General features: G+C 43.6%; 1 protein-coding gene and 1 long non-coding RNA gene across 5 annotated transcripts in view; one reads left to right on the top strand and one right to left on the bottom strand.

The window, feature by feature from the left end:
• Nucleotides 1-11,582, bottom strand: part of LOC149436720 (uncharacterized) — a 68,057-nt gene extending 56,475 nt beyond the window's left edge. Inside the window, exon 1 of the long non-coding RNA XR_016308269.1 lies at nt 11,346-11,582. This is a non-coding gene — a long non-coding RNA (uncharacterized LOC149436720). The remainder of the gene's footprint in view (nt 1-11,345) is intronic.
• The window catches only part of LAMA5 (laminin subunit alpha 5), a 215,966-nt gene that overhangs the window by 112,665 nt on the left and 84,344 nt on the right, over nt 1-18,957 (top strand). For all 4 annotated transcript variants that reach the window (XM_089661526.1, XM_089661525.1, XM_089661524.1 and 1 more), the window contains exons 16-22: nt 3,245-3,382; nt 5,077-5,129; nt 10,434-10,533; nt 10,615-10,664; nt 13,963-14,068; nt 15,911-16,010; nt 17,951-18,107. In XM_089661526.1, the coding sequence (XP_089517652.1) occupies nt 3,245-3,382; nt 5,077-5,129; nt 10,434-10,533; nt 10,615-10,664; nt 13,963-14,068; nt 15,911-16,010; nt 17,951-18,107 (704 nt within the window). The remainder of the gene's footprint in view (nt 1-3,244; nt 3,383-5,076; nt 5,130-10,433; nt 10,534-10,614; nt 10,665-13,962; nt 14,069-15,910; nt 16,011-17,950; nt 18,108-18,957) is intronic.

Here is an 18,957-nt window from a genome sequence, read left to right as displayed (position 1 = left end):
GGGATCTTAGATTGTACGCCCCTTGAGTGTTAGGGACCTTAGATTGTATGCCCCTTGAGGGTTCAGGGACTGATGTGAATGTACAATATATATGTAAAGTGCTGCGTAAACTGACGGCGCTATATAAGTACCTGAAATAAATAATGAACTACCACAGCACCGTGGTAGTTCTTTGAAAACTACAAGCCTGACAGCCGCTAAGACTGTCGGGACTTGCAGTTCATTCATTCATGGAACTCTGTGAATGGATGATGTGGCTGTGTGGGCGGAGCCCCGCACAGCCTCGCTGTTTTCAAATCCGATAGTATGGGGAACCTCTCCCCAGACTTCTGTCAGGGGGGGGGCAGCGGCTGCATCATGGGGAACATGTTACATGTTCCACCCTAAAACCGGGTCTAACATGTATCATGTTCCTAAAAGTGAACTTATCCTTTAAGAAATTCAAGTTAAAGGAGCCCCGGTGTTTCTGCGGTTGACAAAGGCCACACTTACATTTGCTGGGAATGTTGAAAGTCCTTTTGTCTTGGATAAAATTTTTGAGTTGCAATGGTTATTATAATGTTAAATACTGAATTTATATCATCTTTTTTTGTGGAATTAAGGTGGTGGGTGTGGCCCTCAGTAGACATAATATGGCCCCTTGAAAATGTATTCCACTTAGTCTGGCCAACTTCTTCATTGCTGGGTGCAGGGGAACCTTTTTGTGTTGGGAGCTGCCTCACCTGAGCTTGTTTGAAGTATTAAGGAATCCTACTATGCAGACAAGTCTACAAATCCCCATAGCCTCTTTGATTATTTTGTTCTGGAGTCCATAATTCCGATCCACCTTGGAGTTTTGGATGTTCCAAGCCATCTCAGCTGTTCCTGTTATATTCTACTTAATATTAATATCCTCACAGCAGATGTGTAGACCTGGGAACTCAGCCCAGGGATCTTGCCAGCTCCTACCAAACTCCGAAACATCAGTTTTGGGTAATCGGCTTGGCCCCTTGTGGAAATACTTTCACTTACCAGTTCAAAAACATCATGGGTGGTCAGTTTTTACTTAGCAGATATTCAGTCCCCTGAACAGCTGTTCTGTGTGGTCGCACTGAGTGCTAATCCTACTGTTTGTCTGTCATGCCAAGTGACAGAGCCAACCCTTGTCATGCCAATCTCATTTACCTAATATTTCATTTTTATGTAGAATTTGGGAAGAATCAGCCATCAGCTTCTTTTATATCCTTTCCCTGATTAGGCCTCCTCACCAAGGGAGGACTGACAACTCATGGGGCCCCCGGGCAATAGGGGATCATGGGGCCCTGTGTCCTTGCCCAAACTCAAAAAAGCCTATGAAAAAGGTACCAGGGGTATCTCATGGGGCCCCCTACTGACCCCTGGCCCTCGGGCAGTGCCCGAGTTTCCAAATGGTCAGTCCGCCCTACTCCTCACTATATTTCCCATTTCTGCTTATCTGCTTAAGTGTTATGGGGTGGATCCATCCTACCTGTCAAGTTTTGTATTTTACTTTACAAGAGGAGCGGAACCTGGCAGTCCTTTGCCCCGTACACACGATAAGAAAATCGTACGAAAAATTTTGCGGAGTCACTGATCGAATGATTTTCTCTTCGTTGATGAGCAGCATGTTTCTAAATGACAACTATAATGTGGACAAAAAAATCTGGTTGAACAATAGTGAAAAATGTTGTCATTTCGCATACGAACGACCGATTTGCTATGCGGTGGTATGACAGTCGTACAAAAAAAATCTATCAAGCGCTATCACACAGGAGCAAAAACAGAAGATGACTAAGGAATCTTCATAAAAAGACGAACGAAAAATCCAAATGTTAAAAGTAGATTGGCCTAGTGAGATCATGAAACCAGAATTCTGCATATTATATTTTATGTATCACTATTTATGTATATAGGTCATGTAATAAACGATATTATCAGGGACGGACTGACCATTTGGAAACTCGGGCACTGCCCGAGGGCCCGGGGTCAGTAGGGGGCCCCATGAGATGCCCCCTGGTACCTTTTTCATAGGTTTTTTTTGAGTTTGGGCAAGGACACGGGCCCCATGATCCCCTATTGCCCGGGGGCTCCATGAGTTGTCAGTCCGCCCCTGGATATTATACTCATTGCGGTTAATTATCACTTGTAAGGAGTGTGTTTTGTTTTTTATTATAGGTGGGATTTTGTTGAAAGAGGGGAGATTCTTTTTGGAACAATTTTATTTGATTTTAAACTTTCAGGGGTTGAAAGTTTTCTTCTAATTAGAAATTAGAGTGGGGTCTAGGGTTTTTGTTTGATATCATATTCACAATTGTATTTATATGGTTAATTGTTGTGTGTATCGCTCGTTCTGGCCAGAAGGGCGTGGCTACAAGGTCACATGCACACTGCATCACTTCCACTTGTATGGAAGACGTCAATGCTACGTATTGCCCGACTAACTATTTTTTTAGATTGGTTAATGTGGGCCACGATTTCGACCAACAAACGAACACCTCTAGGTTGTCGGATAACCAATCGGCCGATTTTCTAACCGTGTATTCCCAGCTTAAGGCTCCTTGCACACTGAGCATAACGTTGGTAACGTTAGCTGTGTAAAGTCTCGTTTTATAGCGTTTTTGCATTTGCGTTTAGTGGCGTTTTTTTGCGTTTGCATTTTTCTTACTCCCCAAAAATTATTTTTTTTGCTCAAAAAAGTCTCAAAATACTGGTTTGCCGCGTTTGTCAGCGTTAGAGCGTTTTTACAGCTAAAAAAACTCCTCTAGGAGCCCACTGGTTCTGGATTGTTTCTTCTTGGCCAAAAAACACCCCTGCCAAAAAAATGCTGATTACAGTCTATGTGTGCATGGATACATAGGATAACGTGCCGGGGGGGGGGTTATTGGCTGTTGAAAAAATTGCCAAAAACAGAAGCTGTAAAAACGTCTTGTGTGCATGAGGACTTAAAGGGCAGTTCTCACTGCTGATGTCCCTGTGTTTGACGTGATATTCCAGCCCTCACCTTAGTGATGTATACGCAAAGACAGTGTGCAAAAAAATGCGTATTTTCTCACATCCGCCAGTCAGACTTAGAAGTGGAAATGACAGTTTGGAGTCAAAAAGTCTGAATTGGATAAGTGGCTTTGGGTAAATGATTACATTTGTTCTGACTAGTGTGTGAGACAACAATATCGGTTGCAGCCTTTGTCTTGTTCAGGAAATATATTACCAGTTTGACTTAATTATCGTCTTTCTTTTGTCTGTACAGCTTGTCAGTGTTCAAAAGAAGGTTCTCTTTATGCCACATGTGACCCACAGAGCGGGCAGTGCAGGTGCCGTCTGGGCGTCACAGGCCTCAAATGTGATGCCTGCACCACTGGAACCTATGGATTCCCCAACTGTGAAGGTAAATCCCAGAGAATGGATGGAGGTTCCACTAATGAAAGTGAATTTGTTCTGTTTCACTGGGCGAATTAGCTGAAGGGATGAATGTGTGAACTGTTGAGAAGTGGGAATATTTCACTGATTTGCCTCATAATTTATCATTTTTATTTAGCATTTGGGTAGAATCAGCCATCAGCTTCTTTTCTATCCTTGCCATGATTAGGCCTGCTCAGTATATTTCCCATTTCTGCTTATCTGCTGAAGTGTTGGGATGGATCCATCCTACCTGCCAAGTTTTGTAGTTTATTTTACAAGGGGAACGGAACCTGGCAGTCTTAAAGGGCAGTTCTCACCAGGGCTGCTGTTAGAAACCACAAGGCTCCATACAGCCAACCTGACAGGACCCTCCCCCCCAAAAAAACACAGTTTACTATGCTTCAGTTATGAATGAACACCGTACGTGATCAGTCAGTACTTATCACTCATTGTGTTCATTCAGGAAAGAAAGAAATGTGATATATTTTTTGGACCCTTCTCCATCATGAAGGTCCCTATTGCATGCTTGCAGCTGCTAGTGGGAAGGAGAGGTGAAAAGCCGGCGGCACTGCAGGGGTGGGGGCGCACAGGGGGGCCTGGGCAGCAGGGAGAAATGTATGGTGCACAGGGATGGTGATGGGTGCGGCAGAGGGGCAATTATTGGAACCAATCCCCTGTATGGCTCTCTCTGCAGGAGCTAAAAGCCAGTGGGAGGGAGAGGAGAAGAAGCCAGCATTCATCTGCTGCAGAGTGAGCCATACAGGGGATCCATTCTAGTAATTGCTACCCTGATCACCCTCCCTGCCCAAATCTGATTCACCCAGCTGTCTGGGCCCCCCTGCTGGCCGGGGGCCCGTACAGGAGGACTGGTGATACCCCCTTATCCATGGCCCTGGTTCTCACTGCTGATGTCCTTGTGTTTGACGTGATAAGCCAGCCCTCATCTTAGTGGTGTATACGTTTTGGATGTGCTGACCTTTAATAGCGCCCAACTGATCTTTCAGTGTTAATCAGCTAAATATAATCCAGTTGTATCAAAGCAAAACATGTGCACTGTCTAACAATTGCCTTAAACAGCAGGCACAGACTGAGTAGTAAAGACTGTCTCTGCCAGCATGCTCTGAAGGACGTTTTATATCTGTCTGGAAGCAGTGGTCTCTCTGCAGAGGTCTGACACTCCCCTTGCTGAGTCAGATTTATAGCTCTGCAGTCAGGAAACCTTATGCTCCCTTTTTATGAGAAAGCTGTAGGTTTTACTTAGCAGAGGGTCTATCAGATCTCTGCAGAGAGGTGTACTTCTTCTACACAGAGAGAAAGGGTCTTCCTATGCAACATACTGCCAGGGGACAGGCTTTTATACTCAGGTGGTGGCTGCTTACTAAAGAAGCCCAAACTTTTTTTTTTTTTTTAAATGGTTGTCACCAGAATAGGTGCCATGTCCTTTTTCAAACTGTTATGGTGATAACTGTACCATTTTCTTGTTTTGCTCATCACTTTCAGTGGTCACCTTGAAAAACAGTGTGACAAAGGCCATTGACATAACCTGACAAAACCTGACACTTCTTTCTTTTCCAATTATATCTGAAACTAACATAACAGAACAAACTTTAGACTGGAGATACATTTTTAGAGTTTTTACTGATCTAGAGCTAAAACTTTTTTCTGTTTCTTTTCTTTCAGTGGGTCCTTGCAATCCATCTGGATCTACTTCCATCACTGTGAATCCTCCAGAGGTGATTCTTAAATTATCTGTACATTTTGTCATACTGTTACAACTGTTACAAGTATTGAAAGAGACTATTATTATTGTCCGGTTTCATGGATAGTCCTATAGGTAGGTATTTCGGGAACTTGTTCAGTAGTGTTGAAAGAGTAGCATGAGATTGGAGAGCCAATCGGATTGGTTGCTGCAATTTGCAGGCTCTCCTCATGATTTGAATTTAAGGACAAGGCTAATGGTTGACCCGTTAGTTTGTGTGCCTGTCCTCACCTACATTCCTGAGCTTTGTGAAAGGACAGCCTGTGGGTGCATTATTATTTAAAGATTAATTATTCATCGGTTTACCAGAGTAACGTCAACCATACAGTTAAGATGGTCATAGACTAATCAAAACTTGGCTTGTTCAGCAGGAACCTACCGAAGTTAAATCCATCTATGGGCAGGCTGGTTGTACTAAAGTTGATCCATTGATCAACTTCTGTACAACCAGCCTATCGGGGTTTTTTCACCCTTTCACTACTGCTGGCTGTGGCCACCAGCAGTGATCAGTGTATTCTGCCAGTGGGAAAGGCTGACTGTATTTATGGGGAAATCAAGCAAATTTCTTTCATTCAACCCATGTTTGAAGGAAATAAAATTGTATAATGTATGGCCTGCGTTAGTTATCTAACTAGCCTAGTTAGTGCCATGGTAATGCAGGACAAGAAGGGATTTGGGCTACTTGCTGACTATTCAAGATCCAATTTTTTGGAGGTTCTGGAAGCAGAGGAGATGGTTGAAAACCAAATGCATCAGTATTGGAGATTCTCATTAGTGCCCCCTAGGGTAGCCTGAGATTGTGTGATAACCCTTCAACCTCAACTTTAACCATTGGGCCACAGGCTGTTGACATCACTTGATCCAACAAGGTTTATCTGACAAACAACACACACTGCATTTTTCCACCCTAAGGCCACCCCTTTAAAGTGCTTCACCCATCCAAGGCTTAGTTGTAGAGATAAGGGCTATACAGAGCAGGAACTTATCCATATCACCCTCACTTCTACCATCTCCCTACTACTGCTCTCATGACCTCCTGCTGATACTTTACTCACCTGCTGACCCAAACACCAGGACAGGAAGGCATGTGCACTCGTGTACATCCCGCTCCCACCTTAATTTCCTCACCCTCCTTCTCCTAGCCTCTGGGGATATCTCCCCAAACCCTGGTCCTCCACTATCTCACCCCCACACCAGGCACCCTTTTTCCTCAGGGAATAGTTGCAATCCGCTTAATCTAATCTCAATCCCCATGCTCCTAAAAACCACCCTCCCTTTTTCATGTGCACTCTGGAATGCCCGTTCTGTCTGTAATAAGCTCACCTCTGTCCATGACCTTTTTGTCTCCTGCTCCCTTAACCTACTAACAATTACAGAAACTTGCCTTCAAGCAGCAGATTCTGCTTCTCCCGCAGCACTTTCCTATGGAGGCCTTCACTGGACTCACTCACCCAGACCCAGTGGTCGGAAAGGAGGTGGAGTTGGTTTGCTTCAATCCCCACTGAGCACCTTTCAAGTCCTCCCTAACCCTCCCTCTCTATCCTTCCCTTCTTTTGAAACTCACTGTATTTGGCTGTTTTCTCCCATTTCTCTGAGGATTGCAGTGATCTACTGGCCTCCTGGACCGGTGTCGCGCTTTCTTGATGACTTCTCTGCTTGGCTACCCTACTTTCTCTCCTCTGAAATACCCACTATCATTCTTGGAGATTTCAACATCTCCAATAATGTGAACAACCCGGCTACATCCCAGCTCTTCAACCTAACCTCATCTTTTGCCTTAGCACAATGGACACAGTCCTCCACTCACTCTGATGGGAATACATTAGACCTTGTTTTCTCCCATCTTTGCACTCCCTACAACCTCACAAACACACCCTTTCCTCTCTCTGATCACAATCTCATCACCTTCACAGTGTCCTTATCTTCAAACACTTATCCCTCCAAGCAGCAAACAATTACCCGCAGAAACCTTCACAACTTAAACCCTTCTCTTTTCCACTCTGCAACTGACCACCTCTATGACAGAATCTCTCCCCTGTCCTGCCCTGACCTGGCCACTGCTGTCTACAATCGTTTGTTTTCATCCACACTAGATTCACTTGTTCCACTAACTACATGAAGTATCAGGCCCCGACCGTTACAACCGTGACAGACTGACAAGACCAGAAATCTTAAGAGACATAGTTATGCACTGGAGCAATTGTGGCTTAAAGGCAAATCCCAGCAAGCATTCACCCTATATAAATCTGCTTTCTTAACATACAATTCCTCCCTCCATGCTGCCAAACAAACCTACTTTGTCACTCTTATTAATACCTTGTCATCTAGTCCTCGTCGGCTCTTCTCTACTTTTAACTCTTTACTTTCTCCACCTCCACCCAGTAACTCACTCACTGCTTACGAGATTGCCAATCGTTTCAAAAACAAGATTGACGCAATTCGTAGGGGCATCTCCACTACACAGACATCTATCCCACTTATCATACCTTATACTAAACCTCCCTCAACACTTTCCTTTTTTGACCTTGCTACTACTGAAGAGGTCACTAAAGTTTTCTCAGAAGCCCATCTCACCACGTGCCCCCTGGATCCTGTACCCTCTCAACTACTACTGTCACCCTCTTCTTCTGTCCTCTGCTCCCTCACTCACATCTTCAATCTTTAACTCTCTTATGTTGCCTTCCCCACCCCTCTAAAGCATGCACAGATCACTCGCATACTTAAAAAGCCCTCACTGGACCCCACCAACCTGAACAACTTAAGACCCATCTCCCTGCTCCCGTTTCCCTCTAACCTCTTTGAACTGTCAGTCTACAATCGCCTGAGCACCTACCTCACTGACAACAACCTTCTTGATCCTTTAAAGTCTGGCTTTTGCTCACTACACTCCATCGAAACTGCCCTACTAAAACTCACTAATGATCTACTACCTGCTAAAACCAATGGCCACTACTCCGTACTCTTACTACTTTACCTCTCTGCGGCTTTTGATACTGTTGACCATCCCCTCCTCCTCAAAAAAACTCCACTCCCGTGGCCTCCAAGACTCTCTCCTGGTTCTCCTCCTACCTCTCACAGCGCTCCTTCAGCGTTACTTATAACTCTAACTCCTCCTCTCCACTTCCTCTTTCTGTAGGGGTCCCTCAAGGTTCTGTCCTTGGACCCCATCTCTTCTCTATCTACAACTCCCTTAGTCACTTGATAAACTCACATGGCTTTAAGTACCATCTCTATACTGATGACACACAAATCTATCTTTCTACTCCTCACCTCGCCCCTTCAGTCTCCTCTTGCATTACTAACCTACTTAGTGACATATCAGCATGGATGTCATTCCACTTCCTCCAGCTAAATCTTTCCAAAATAGAGCTCATACTATTCCCTCCTCCCTGTGCCCCCTCCCCTGACGTCTCCATCAAGATTAATAATACAACCATAAGTCCTTGCCCTCATTGGTGCTAGGTGTAATTCTAGACTCCCATCTGTCCTTTCAGCCCCAAATCCAATCACTGTCCAAATCTTGTAGACTTCACCTTCGCAACATCTCCAAGATACTTCCATTTTTAACTTCTGAAACCACTAACCAACTTTTTCACTCCCTTGTTCGCTCAGCCTTGACTATTGTAACTCCCTCCTCATTGGCCTACCTAATTGCAGGCTATACCCTCTTCAGTCTTCCATGAATGCTGCTGCCAGACTCATCCACCTTACTAACCGTTCCATATCTGCCACCCCTCTCTGCCAATCCCTCCACTGGCTTCCCATTGCCCAATGAATAAAATTCTAAACATTAACAATAACGTATAAAGCCATTTATAACTCTGCCCCAAATTACATCACAAATTTGGTCTCCAAATATCACCCAAACCGTCCTCTCCACTCCTCCCACGAAATCCTGCTCTCTAACTTCCTTGTCTCCTCCTCCCATGCTCATCTCCAGGACTTCTCTAGAGCCTCCACCATCCTCTTGAACTCTCTACCCCAATCTACCCGACTTTTGCCTACTCTGCCCACTTTTAGGCGATCTCTGAAAACCTATATCTTCAGGGAAGCCTATCCTGCCTTCAGCTAATAACAAAATCTTCTATTCCTCCTATCAGTTCATTCCCCACAGTTATTACCTTTTGTACCACAAGCCCCTCCCTCTTAGATTGTAAGCTCCCAGGATCAGGGCCCTCCTAACCCTCATGTATTGAAGTGTATCATTGCTGTATTGTCTCCCGTTATATTGTAAAGCACTGAGCAAACTGTTGGTGCTATATAAATCCTGTATAATAATAATAATAACATTTTGAGTCGATATTATTGCATTAACCTAAAAAAATACGTACAATATTGTTATGTGCCTGTGATGTGTACATTATCTTGAGGGTTTTGCTGATTCTCCCCATCTCTGAATGTTATGACCAGGGGCGTACTGACCATTCGGGGGCTTGGGGTCAGTAGGGGGCCCCATGAGATGCCCCTGGTACCTTTCATAGGCTTGTTTGAGTGTGGGCAAGGACACAAGGGCCCCATGATTTCCTATTGCCCGGGGGCCCCATGAATTGTCAGTCTGCCCCTGGTCACGACTAGTGTATTTGGGACTGAGAAAACAAGAGAGGCAATCTAGTAACTGTATTGTTTTCAATGACTATAATTAGCAGCATGGGAGAGGAACAGTAAAGCACACTCACTAGACAGCACTGCTATGCAAGAAGCAAATCAAAAAAAGAAAAGTCTGTTTGCATTTACTTATTGATGATGTTATTTATAGTCTATGGGTTGTCTTTTCTATAAGCCCAAGTGTATCTAAGTGGAAATCATTAATGAGGGGATAGGAAGTGGCTTGGTGAACTCTGTGGGAACCTGAGCAGGTGCTGAGTTTGCATTAGTGCCGCCATGACGTGTGGGTGAAGACAAGCCAGGCAGAATGAAGAAGGGTCTGCATGAAGGGTCACAGCTGTTTTCCTGGAGCTGGCAGTCAGAGTGCACTCTAGCTCTGGCATCGGGTGACACATATCACTGTGCGGAGGAGGTGGTCACAGAAGTGGAGACGACAGTGTTGATTAAAAGCCCTGTGCACTGCTGACCCTCCTGCCTGCAATGGGGATCTGGTCCTTTAAAGGTGTAGGGAGAGCCTTGCCGTGGGAGGGGAGAAGCAACCTTAGGACTCTGGGTGGCATTTGCGCTTGGATAACACTGGCATGCTTGTTCCTCCTTCCCCTATCCTGGGGCAACTATGCAGAGACCTTGCTGCACTTTGCAGGCCCTCATCCTGCTCTCTTGTATTGCACAGGGGACCTGTGAGTGTCGAGAGAACGTGGAAGGGAGCGCATGTGACAAATGTAAACCGCTATACTGGGACCTGGCACCAGAAAACCCACAAGGCTGCAAACGTAAGAAGGAATAACTGCATTTCTCCTCCAACTGGAAAGATTAGTGTGTGGTCTGATGGCAAATCTGTTTGCTTTGCGCAGGATGCGAATGCGGCTCGGGGACAATAAATGGCGTGGGGGAATGTCAGCAGGTAAGAGCGTAAAATACATAACGCACAGATTGCATATATAAAGAGAGACAGATGAAGCAATACTGCTGTTTTCATCTCTGATTCAGACCAGCTCAACTTTGGTCATGGCTCGAGGACTGCGTATTTTGATCATAGATTTAAAAGTTCCTATTCTCCTACCAAATGCTATATCTCTAAGCCAATTGGAACAACATGTCCAATGTCTTGAATGTTTGTGTACCTTCTAAGCTATTGTTCTTAGTTGCTCCTTGACACTTGACCCATACACTAAGTAATCTTTCCAAGTAGCGCTTCACTGTTTGGAGATACTTCATATTTCATGAGTTTAGATCAGTGGTTCTCAACCTTTCTAATGCCGTGACCCTTTAATACAGTTCCTCATGTTGTGGTGACCCCCAACCATAAATTTATTTACCCAGTAATTATAATTCATGAGTGTTGTTTTACCTCCAATACTGCTGCTTTCAACACAGTAGCTGCTTTTAACAGAGTAGCTGCTTTCTACACAGTAGCTGCTCTTTACACATCGGAAATATGTGTTTTCTGATGGTCTTAGGGGACCCCTGTGAAAGGGTCGTTTGACCCCCAAAGGGGTCGCGACCCACAGGTTGAGAACCACTGGTTTAGACATTCAAACTTGTGCTCTACTGATAATTTGTTTTGGAAGTCTATGAAACTAACCAGTAAGTGTTTGGTATCGGAGGACAGTCGGGACAGAGCACTCGCACTCTGCTCAACCTCTCTTGGAAGGGATCTGTAGAAGATGCTGGGGCAGGCTTGTTATCTGAGGATCAATCTCTTTTGGGGAAAGTTTTCTTAGCCGGCTAATCGACTCTTCCCTCCCAACAATAGGCAGCGAGCTGCCTGGGGGACCACCAGCTGGTGTCAGCCAAACGGAGATCAGTGTCGTCTTTTGAGCATGCCCTAAGCCAAAAAGAAGTATTGGGCAGCTGGTATAGAGTCTGAGCTTGAGACCTGCTAGATTTAGAGTAAACAGAACAAGGTTATCTGGGGTGATGGGTAAACTGTGAAGCAGGTGTCATATCAGATGAACGCTAGGTTAGAGAACTGCAGGGCTGACAAAAATCTGGATGTTTTCTTATCGATTTTCTGATATCACTTACATAGTTGTCTAGAAGGAGAGATTTATTACGTCTGCTTGGCCAGGCTTTGGATATTTCTTATATAGGGCCTCTTTCGCTGAAGGTCTGAGCCTCACTTATTTATATATAATAATTTATCCCTGGCCTTCTTCTGGTGCAGTATCAGAGATTGAGAGGAGGATTGATTCACTTTTTCACAATACAGAGACAGTTATTCTCTGTGCCAAAGGACTTTCACTATCTTCCACTAATTTGTAATTGAGGGTATTTGAAACTGAAGCCCCACATCAAAATGTAATCATCCAGACACAGTTATTCCAAGGTAAGATAAGATGTGCTTTATCACCAAAGCCAATGTGTTATAGGGGCTCATTATATGAAGGCATCAGGGCTTAAAATGAGAGGAAATATGCACTTGAGTGAGTTCAATATATGCAGAGCAGAACTCATCGGTCCATCAGCAGCTGGTATGAGGAGGTCAAACTATCTGCTGATAGACTTTGCTTTTTAAAAGTTTGGTCAAAAAATGCATAGATCAAATTTAGTCCAGTATATATATTGCCTTTCATTTCAAGCCCTGAGGAAGGGGGAGTGTTGAGCCCTCGAAAAGCACTGGCTTTGTGATAAAGTTCATCATACCTTGGAATAAAGGTGTGTCCAGACCATTCAATTTTGGTGTGGCGTTTCAATCTCAGATTCCTACAGTTCTTGTCTGAGACAAGATGCCTCCTGTTTTGTGCAAGTCAACCAACCAGATTTTAGCTGTAATTGAAATTAAGAGACATAATATGATTTATTGTAACAGGGAAACAACAGGTAAACGTTGTCTCAAATGGGATATGTCTATATCAGCCCTTCTCAACCTTTATCAACTTAGAGGAACCCTTGGAACTTTCTGGTCTCAGCGAACCCCTGGGAATAAGTACTATATCTACAACCCATGGTACATTAGTGTGATGGTCAGTGGGAAGAATGCTTTTTACACTTGTGGTCATTGGGAAGAATCCCCCCCCCCATCCCCTACAGATAGCTAAAAAGATCAATAGTTTCAGTGGGAACTTATCTGAGAGGCAGAAATTGTTAATTGCTGAAGGAACCCTTAGCAACCTCTGGAGGAACCCTAGGGTCTCATGGAACTCTGGTCTATATAGTCACTAAAGCAAGCAATCTGTTTCTTCTGTATTTTCCCCAGTGGTTAAAGCAGAGCTCCTGGCTCTCACAAAAAAATTAAAAGTTAGTAGCTAAAAACACTGTAGGTGCTGACTTTTATTACAAGGACACTTACCTGTCCAGGTATCCAGCAATGTCAATGAGCCAATTCTTCAGTTGGTTTAGGGTGCATGTGCTGGCATCTTCAGTAAGAGAAACTGGAAGCAATGCCTTGCAGCTTCACGGCTGGTTTCCTACTGCGCATGTGCTCTGTGCTTTGATAATGGTCCCGCAGTGTTCTGGGACCTGTGAAGTGTACCAGCAGTTTGTGGGGGAAGGAAGGGGTGGCGATCTTCTGGCTCTGATTGCTGCGGTGCATCTGCCCAGATAAAACAAAATACTCAGTGAGTATAGACCAATACCAAGAGGGGGAGAGTCCGTTATTAGCGGTGCAGCTCATCCATCCCATCCCATGAGGGGGACCTCTGGTTCTTGATTATATGCGTATATAAAGATACGCATCTGGTGAGTGCGTATTTTAACCATTCTATCACCTCGCCACCTGGAACGTACAGTCACCTATATCTCTTGTATCCATCCTGTAGCACAGACTGTCACCATTTTATACATTGGCTTTACTGGGATTAACCATTCAGCTTACCCTATGGGTTGATATTATTTATTGTTTTTTAGCTTTAGCACTGCACTTTCTTTTACAGCATCTGCCCAGAAGTATGAGCAGGTACCTATCAAAACCAGGTATTCATTCCCCCCCCCCCCTCCCCAAGAAATGCCAAATGTTGCAGTTGAGGGGGCAAACAAGTGGAACTTCTCCTTTTGTGTGAAGTTCTGCTTTAATGTCCAGAACAGAATCACATCAGTTCCTTGATTTCTCTGTATGAATGGTCAGTAAACGTCGGTAAACGTTCATTTATGATTGCCTGCTTATGGGCTGCTGCATTTTTGGACTTGCTTTTTGTGTCTTCTTGGGTTTAAATTCGTAATGACTTGTCTGTCTGGTTTACTGTTAATGTATTTGTTTGCAGGTGACTGGACAGTGTCTCTGCAAGCCCAATATCTGCAGCGGATCCTGCACCAAGTGCAAAGACGGCTACTACAACCTGAAGCCCGGCAGCTATTTTGGATGTCAAGGTAAATTCTCGAATCCAATCAATCACCCCCAAAAAAATTCACAAAGCTGCACAAAAGGACAAAAGCCTTTACGTGGAAAGATTTCTACAGGACATCTACCTATTTTTGTTCTTGGATTTACTGCTTGGATAAAACGTATTTGCCTATGAAGATTTTGCCCTGTTGTAGAAAGCATAGCCTGTAGCGGACAGATTTCTGCTTCTTTGGGTGTTTGATAGCCATTAGCCACAATGACTTTTATTAATTTCCCCTTCATCTATTGGTTTGTTGTGGAGATAAAACACCTGTCTGTGCCTTGGATCTATGAGGGATTCTGGTGGTTATTTGAGTTAAAGAAGCTCTGTGTTGAAAAAGAACTCCTGCAGGTATTAAGTGCAGGCATCCAGAACTTCCTGCACCAGGGGCGGACTGACCGTTTGGAAACTCGGGCACTGCCTGAGGGCCCGGGGTCAGTAGGGGGCCCCATGAGATGCCCCTGGTACCTTTTTCATAGGCTTTTTTGAGTTTGGGCAAGGATACAGGGGCCCATGATCCCCTATTGCCCAGGGGGCCCCATGAGTTGTCAGTCCGCCCCTGGATATTATACTCATTGTTGTTAATTGTGTGTATCGCTCGTTCTGGCCGGAAGGGCGTGGCTACAAGGTCACACGCACACCGCATCACTTCCCCTTGTACAGAAGATGTCAACACTACATATTGCCCGCCGAACTATTTTTTAAGATTGGCTAATGTGGGCCACGATTTCGACCAATGAACGAATGCCTCTCGGTCGTTGGATGACCGATTTTCTAACCGTGTATTCCCACCTTAAGGCTCCTTGCACACTGAGCATTTTAATAACGTTGGTAACGTTAGCTGTGTAAAGTCTCGTTTTATAGCGTTTTTGCGTTTAGTGGCGTTTTTTCGCGTTTGCGTTTTTTTTACTCCCCAAAAATTATTTTTTTTGCTCAAAAAAAGTCCCATAATACTGGTTTGCCGTGTTTGTCAGCGTTAGAGCGTTTTTACAGCTAAAATACTCCTCTGCGGGACCTGCACATACCAGCAACTGCCTCTAAGAGTCTACTTTCATGGCCAAATGATGGACCATTCCAAAAGGAAAAATTCCAACTCTTGTAGGTAGTGTCGAATCCACCTATACATTCTTATTGACAGTCACTATGACAGGCTGTCCCACTGGCCAATGGGAATGTGCAGGACGGGGGTGGCCTGAAGGTGCTTGCACTTTATATCTTCAAGACATAGCTTCTATAACTTACATACAGAGCTCTCACCACCAGTTGAATCTAAGTGGTGGTTGGCCAAGTACAGGCTACCCAGCACAACCTCTGTCAGCAGATGCTCCTACTTCGTATATTCTTAGTAAAAATTATCTGCAGTGGATTTTACAGACCTCATATGAAAGCAAACCAGTTAATTTAACAACATAAGCACCACCGCAGTGTTTGCTGGATTAGCCAATCCACTAATTAATTTCTCTTGGTTTCTTGAGTTGCTCTTTGATCCTAGTCATGTGACAATATTTAAACATCTATGCGTTTTCTTTAAGTTTGCTTTAATGATTATAAAAGTTCCCAGAATCAACTCTTTTTTTAGCCAGTTTTTCACCATGTCCTCATTCTAGTTCCTCCCACTATCAGATACAGTTCTGTATGCCACAGGGTGATGAATTCCCCTCTAATTGGATATCTGGAAATGCCTTCTTAATGCACATTTAGAAGAGCGGATGCCTCTTGCGAATTCCACAGCTAAGGCTGCTATAAATATCCTATTTGCTGCCTCCTTGGGCCTAGTGCTCGTGGCTTGGCAGAGTGAACTCACCAGGTGTTCTTCACCCCCTTACAGGATGCCAGTGTGACATCGGAGGCTCAGTCGGCTTGGCATGCGATGCCAAGACTGGCGAATGCCAGTGCCGTGAGAACGTGGAGGGACCGAAGTGCAACCGGTGAGTGTATGCTGGGAATAGTGGCTGTAATAGCAGAATTATCGCACAGGCTTAGTAATTGCCAGATTAATAGCGGATGTGTATGTTGGACGCTTGTCACTGAGCATCAGCTGTTCCAGCTAATGAAGTCCTGTTGAAATGAGTTGCATTTAAGCCGGGCAGAGACAGCTGCTTTGGACTTTCATTACACTGTAAAAAAAAATGGAACAAGATATTTGTACAGCATTATCTCCCTCATTTTACTACAGCTGGTCATGGGAGCCATACTGAAAATGACCTTGGGATCATTAATTGATGAATTTGTCTGCAACTTCATTAAGTGTTAATAAAGCCTGACACCTCTACAGAGGCCAATTGAGAAACAAAATGGCTGCTATTTTTGGTGGCATCTCAGTCACATGGAGAGCAATGTTAGTGTAGGCGTATGAACAGAAACTTTATTGGCTTCAGTCTTTAATGCTTTATCTTGCTTTCCTGTTGAATATTAGTATTACATTTTCTTTTTTTTGAAGTACAACTTGCAGTTTTGATCCTTCTGCTTTTCATTTTGCATTGCAGCCAATGGTAGGCACAGAGCTCAACTGATGACATGTTCATTCTGGTTTTTTTTTTAATTGTTTAAACTCTTTTCCTAGTGGTATACAGAGGGGGATTACTGATAGATTGTAAGCTCCAAGGAGCAGGACCCTCGAACCCTCGTGTATTGTATTGTACTGTCTCATGTATTGTCCCCCATTGTAATGTACAGCGCTGAGCGAACTGTTGGCGCTATATAAATACTGTATAGTAATAATAATATGGAGAAAAGTTTGTGCTGCCCACAGAAAACAATCTGAGTTTTCATTTTCTTTCTCATTGTAAAGAATTAAAGGAAGACGCCAACTTTTTTTTTTGGGCAACATATTAGGTATTTGAGATAACTTTGTCTCATTAATAATTGTGCACTGTTATGTGAGCTCACTGTTAGCTTTTTATTTTTTTTTTAAAGAAAAGATGTACTAAAAGAAATCTAGGGGCTACCATTACTGACATCTTGATATTTATCACTTCTAATATGCATACAGATTGAAAGTAATACGAAATGAGAGTTCTGGATCTGCATATTATTACAAGTAATTGCTTTAGAACAGGAGTCTTCATACTTTCTAAACCAAGGGCCAGTTTACTGTCTTTTAGACATTTTGGGGGGCAAACTGTGGCCATTGGAAGTACAAAATTTCCTGGCATCAGTGGGAGTAAACCATGCCCCATCTCATGCCCCATTATTACAATTAACTGCTTTAGAACAGGAGTCTTCATACTTTCTATACCAAGGGCCAGTTTACTGTCTTTTAGACATTTTGGGATGGAGGGAGGGGCAAACTGTGGCCATTGGAAGTACAAAATTTCCTGGCATCAGTGGGAGTAAACCATGCCCCATCTTTGGTCTCAGTGAGAGTAATTGTGCCCCATTGTTGGTGTCATTGGGAGAAACTGTGCCCCATCATTGGTATCATTGGGTGGAACTGTGCTCTATTGTTGGTGTCATTGGGCAGAATTGTGCCCCTTCACCATTGTTGGTGTCATTGGGTGGAATTGTGCCCCTTCATTGGTGTCAATGGGGGGAAATTATGCCTCATTGTTGGTGAGGATGAAATATTTCCCCAAGGCCTGGGCCACAGCTTGGAGATCACCGCTTTAGAATGTATTAAAGGCACTGGATTAGCATGACTGCCAATCAAGTGGCATTCTAGGAGGAGGTCAGCAATGGCAGTTTTCATTGTCTCACTGTACAGGTTTTCTTTTAAAAACCTTGAATATCCTTGAGTATCTGTTAAAAAATGAAATTACCAAATACTAATGTGAGCAATCCTACTCTGTCCTTTAAAAGCTGCCCATATAATATTGATATTGGGTGTTTTTATGTGTACACTCCTGATTGGCTATGTGTCACCTCCCAGACCTGTCAACGGATTTTATTTCCCGGATCTGCACCATCTGAGATACGAAGTGGAGGATGGCCGGACGACAGACGGAAGACCAGTCCGATTTGGCTACAATCCTCTGGAGTTTGAGAACTTCAGTTGGAGAGGATATGCCCAAATGTCACCATATCAGGTATTTATGGAAGAGAAGAATTCATGTTGTCTGTAGTAGTCAATAAAATTCTCCAGTGTGCTTTTGGGAAATAGAAAGATGGGTCTGCCAATTTCAAAGACCGTAAAAGCATCGTTAGATTAGGTCTTAAGTGTGAAAATTGAAGGGAAGCCATGACTATGGGCAGCACAGTGGCTAAATGGTCAGCACTTCCGCCTGGTAGTACTAGGGTTGTTGGTTCAAATCCCAGCCACGGCACCTCCTGCCTGGAGTGTGCATGTTCTCCCTGTGCCTGTGTGGGTTTCCTCCGGGTACTCCGGTTTCCTCCCACACTCCAAAGACATGCTGGCAGGTTAATTGGCTCCTGTCTAAATTGGCCCTAGTATGTGTATGTATGAATGTACGTTAGGGACTTTAGATTGTACGCCCCTTGAGGGTTAGGGACTGATGTGAATGTACAATATATAAAGTGTAAATTGATGGCGCCTGAAATAAATAAATAAATAATGACTGCATGTTTTTCCAGTTTAGAGAACTATAGCCTGCAGAATGAATTGGGAAAAAATGTATAACATTGAATTATGAAAAGAGTGGTAAAGTAAATATCACCTAGTTGCTATGTATATATGTGTGTGTGTATATGTATATATATATATATATATATATATATATATATACACACACACACACATATACATAGCCACTAGGTGATATTTACTTTACCACTCTTTTCATAATTTGAAGTAGAATATATATATATATATATATATGTGTGTATATATATATATATGTGTGTATATATATATATATATGTGTGTGTATATATAATATATATATGTGTGTGTATATATATATATATATATGTGTGTGT

This window comes from Staurois parvus, unplaced genomic scaffold (assembly GCF_062004578.1).
Source record: "Staurois parvus isolate SC_StPar_1 unplaced genomic scaffold, SC_StPar_1.0 ptg001349l, whole genome shotgun sequence".
Classification (NCBI taxonomy): domain Eukaryota; kingdom Metazoa; phylum Chordata; class Amphibia; order Anura; family Ranidae; genus Staurois; species Staurois parvus.
Note: the sequence above shows the minus strand (reverse complement) of the source record. Positions and strands in the feature narration are given on the sequence as shown.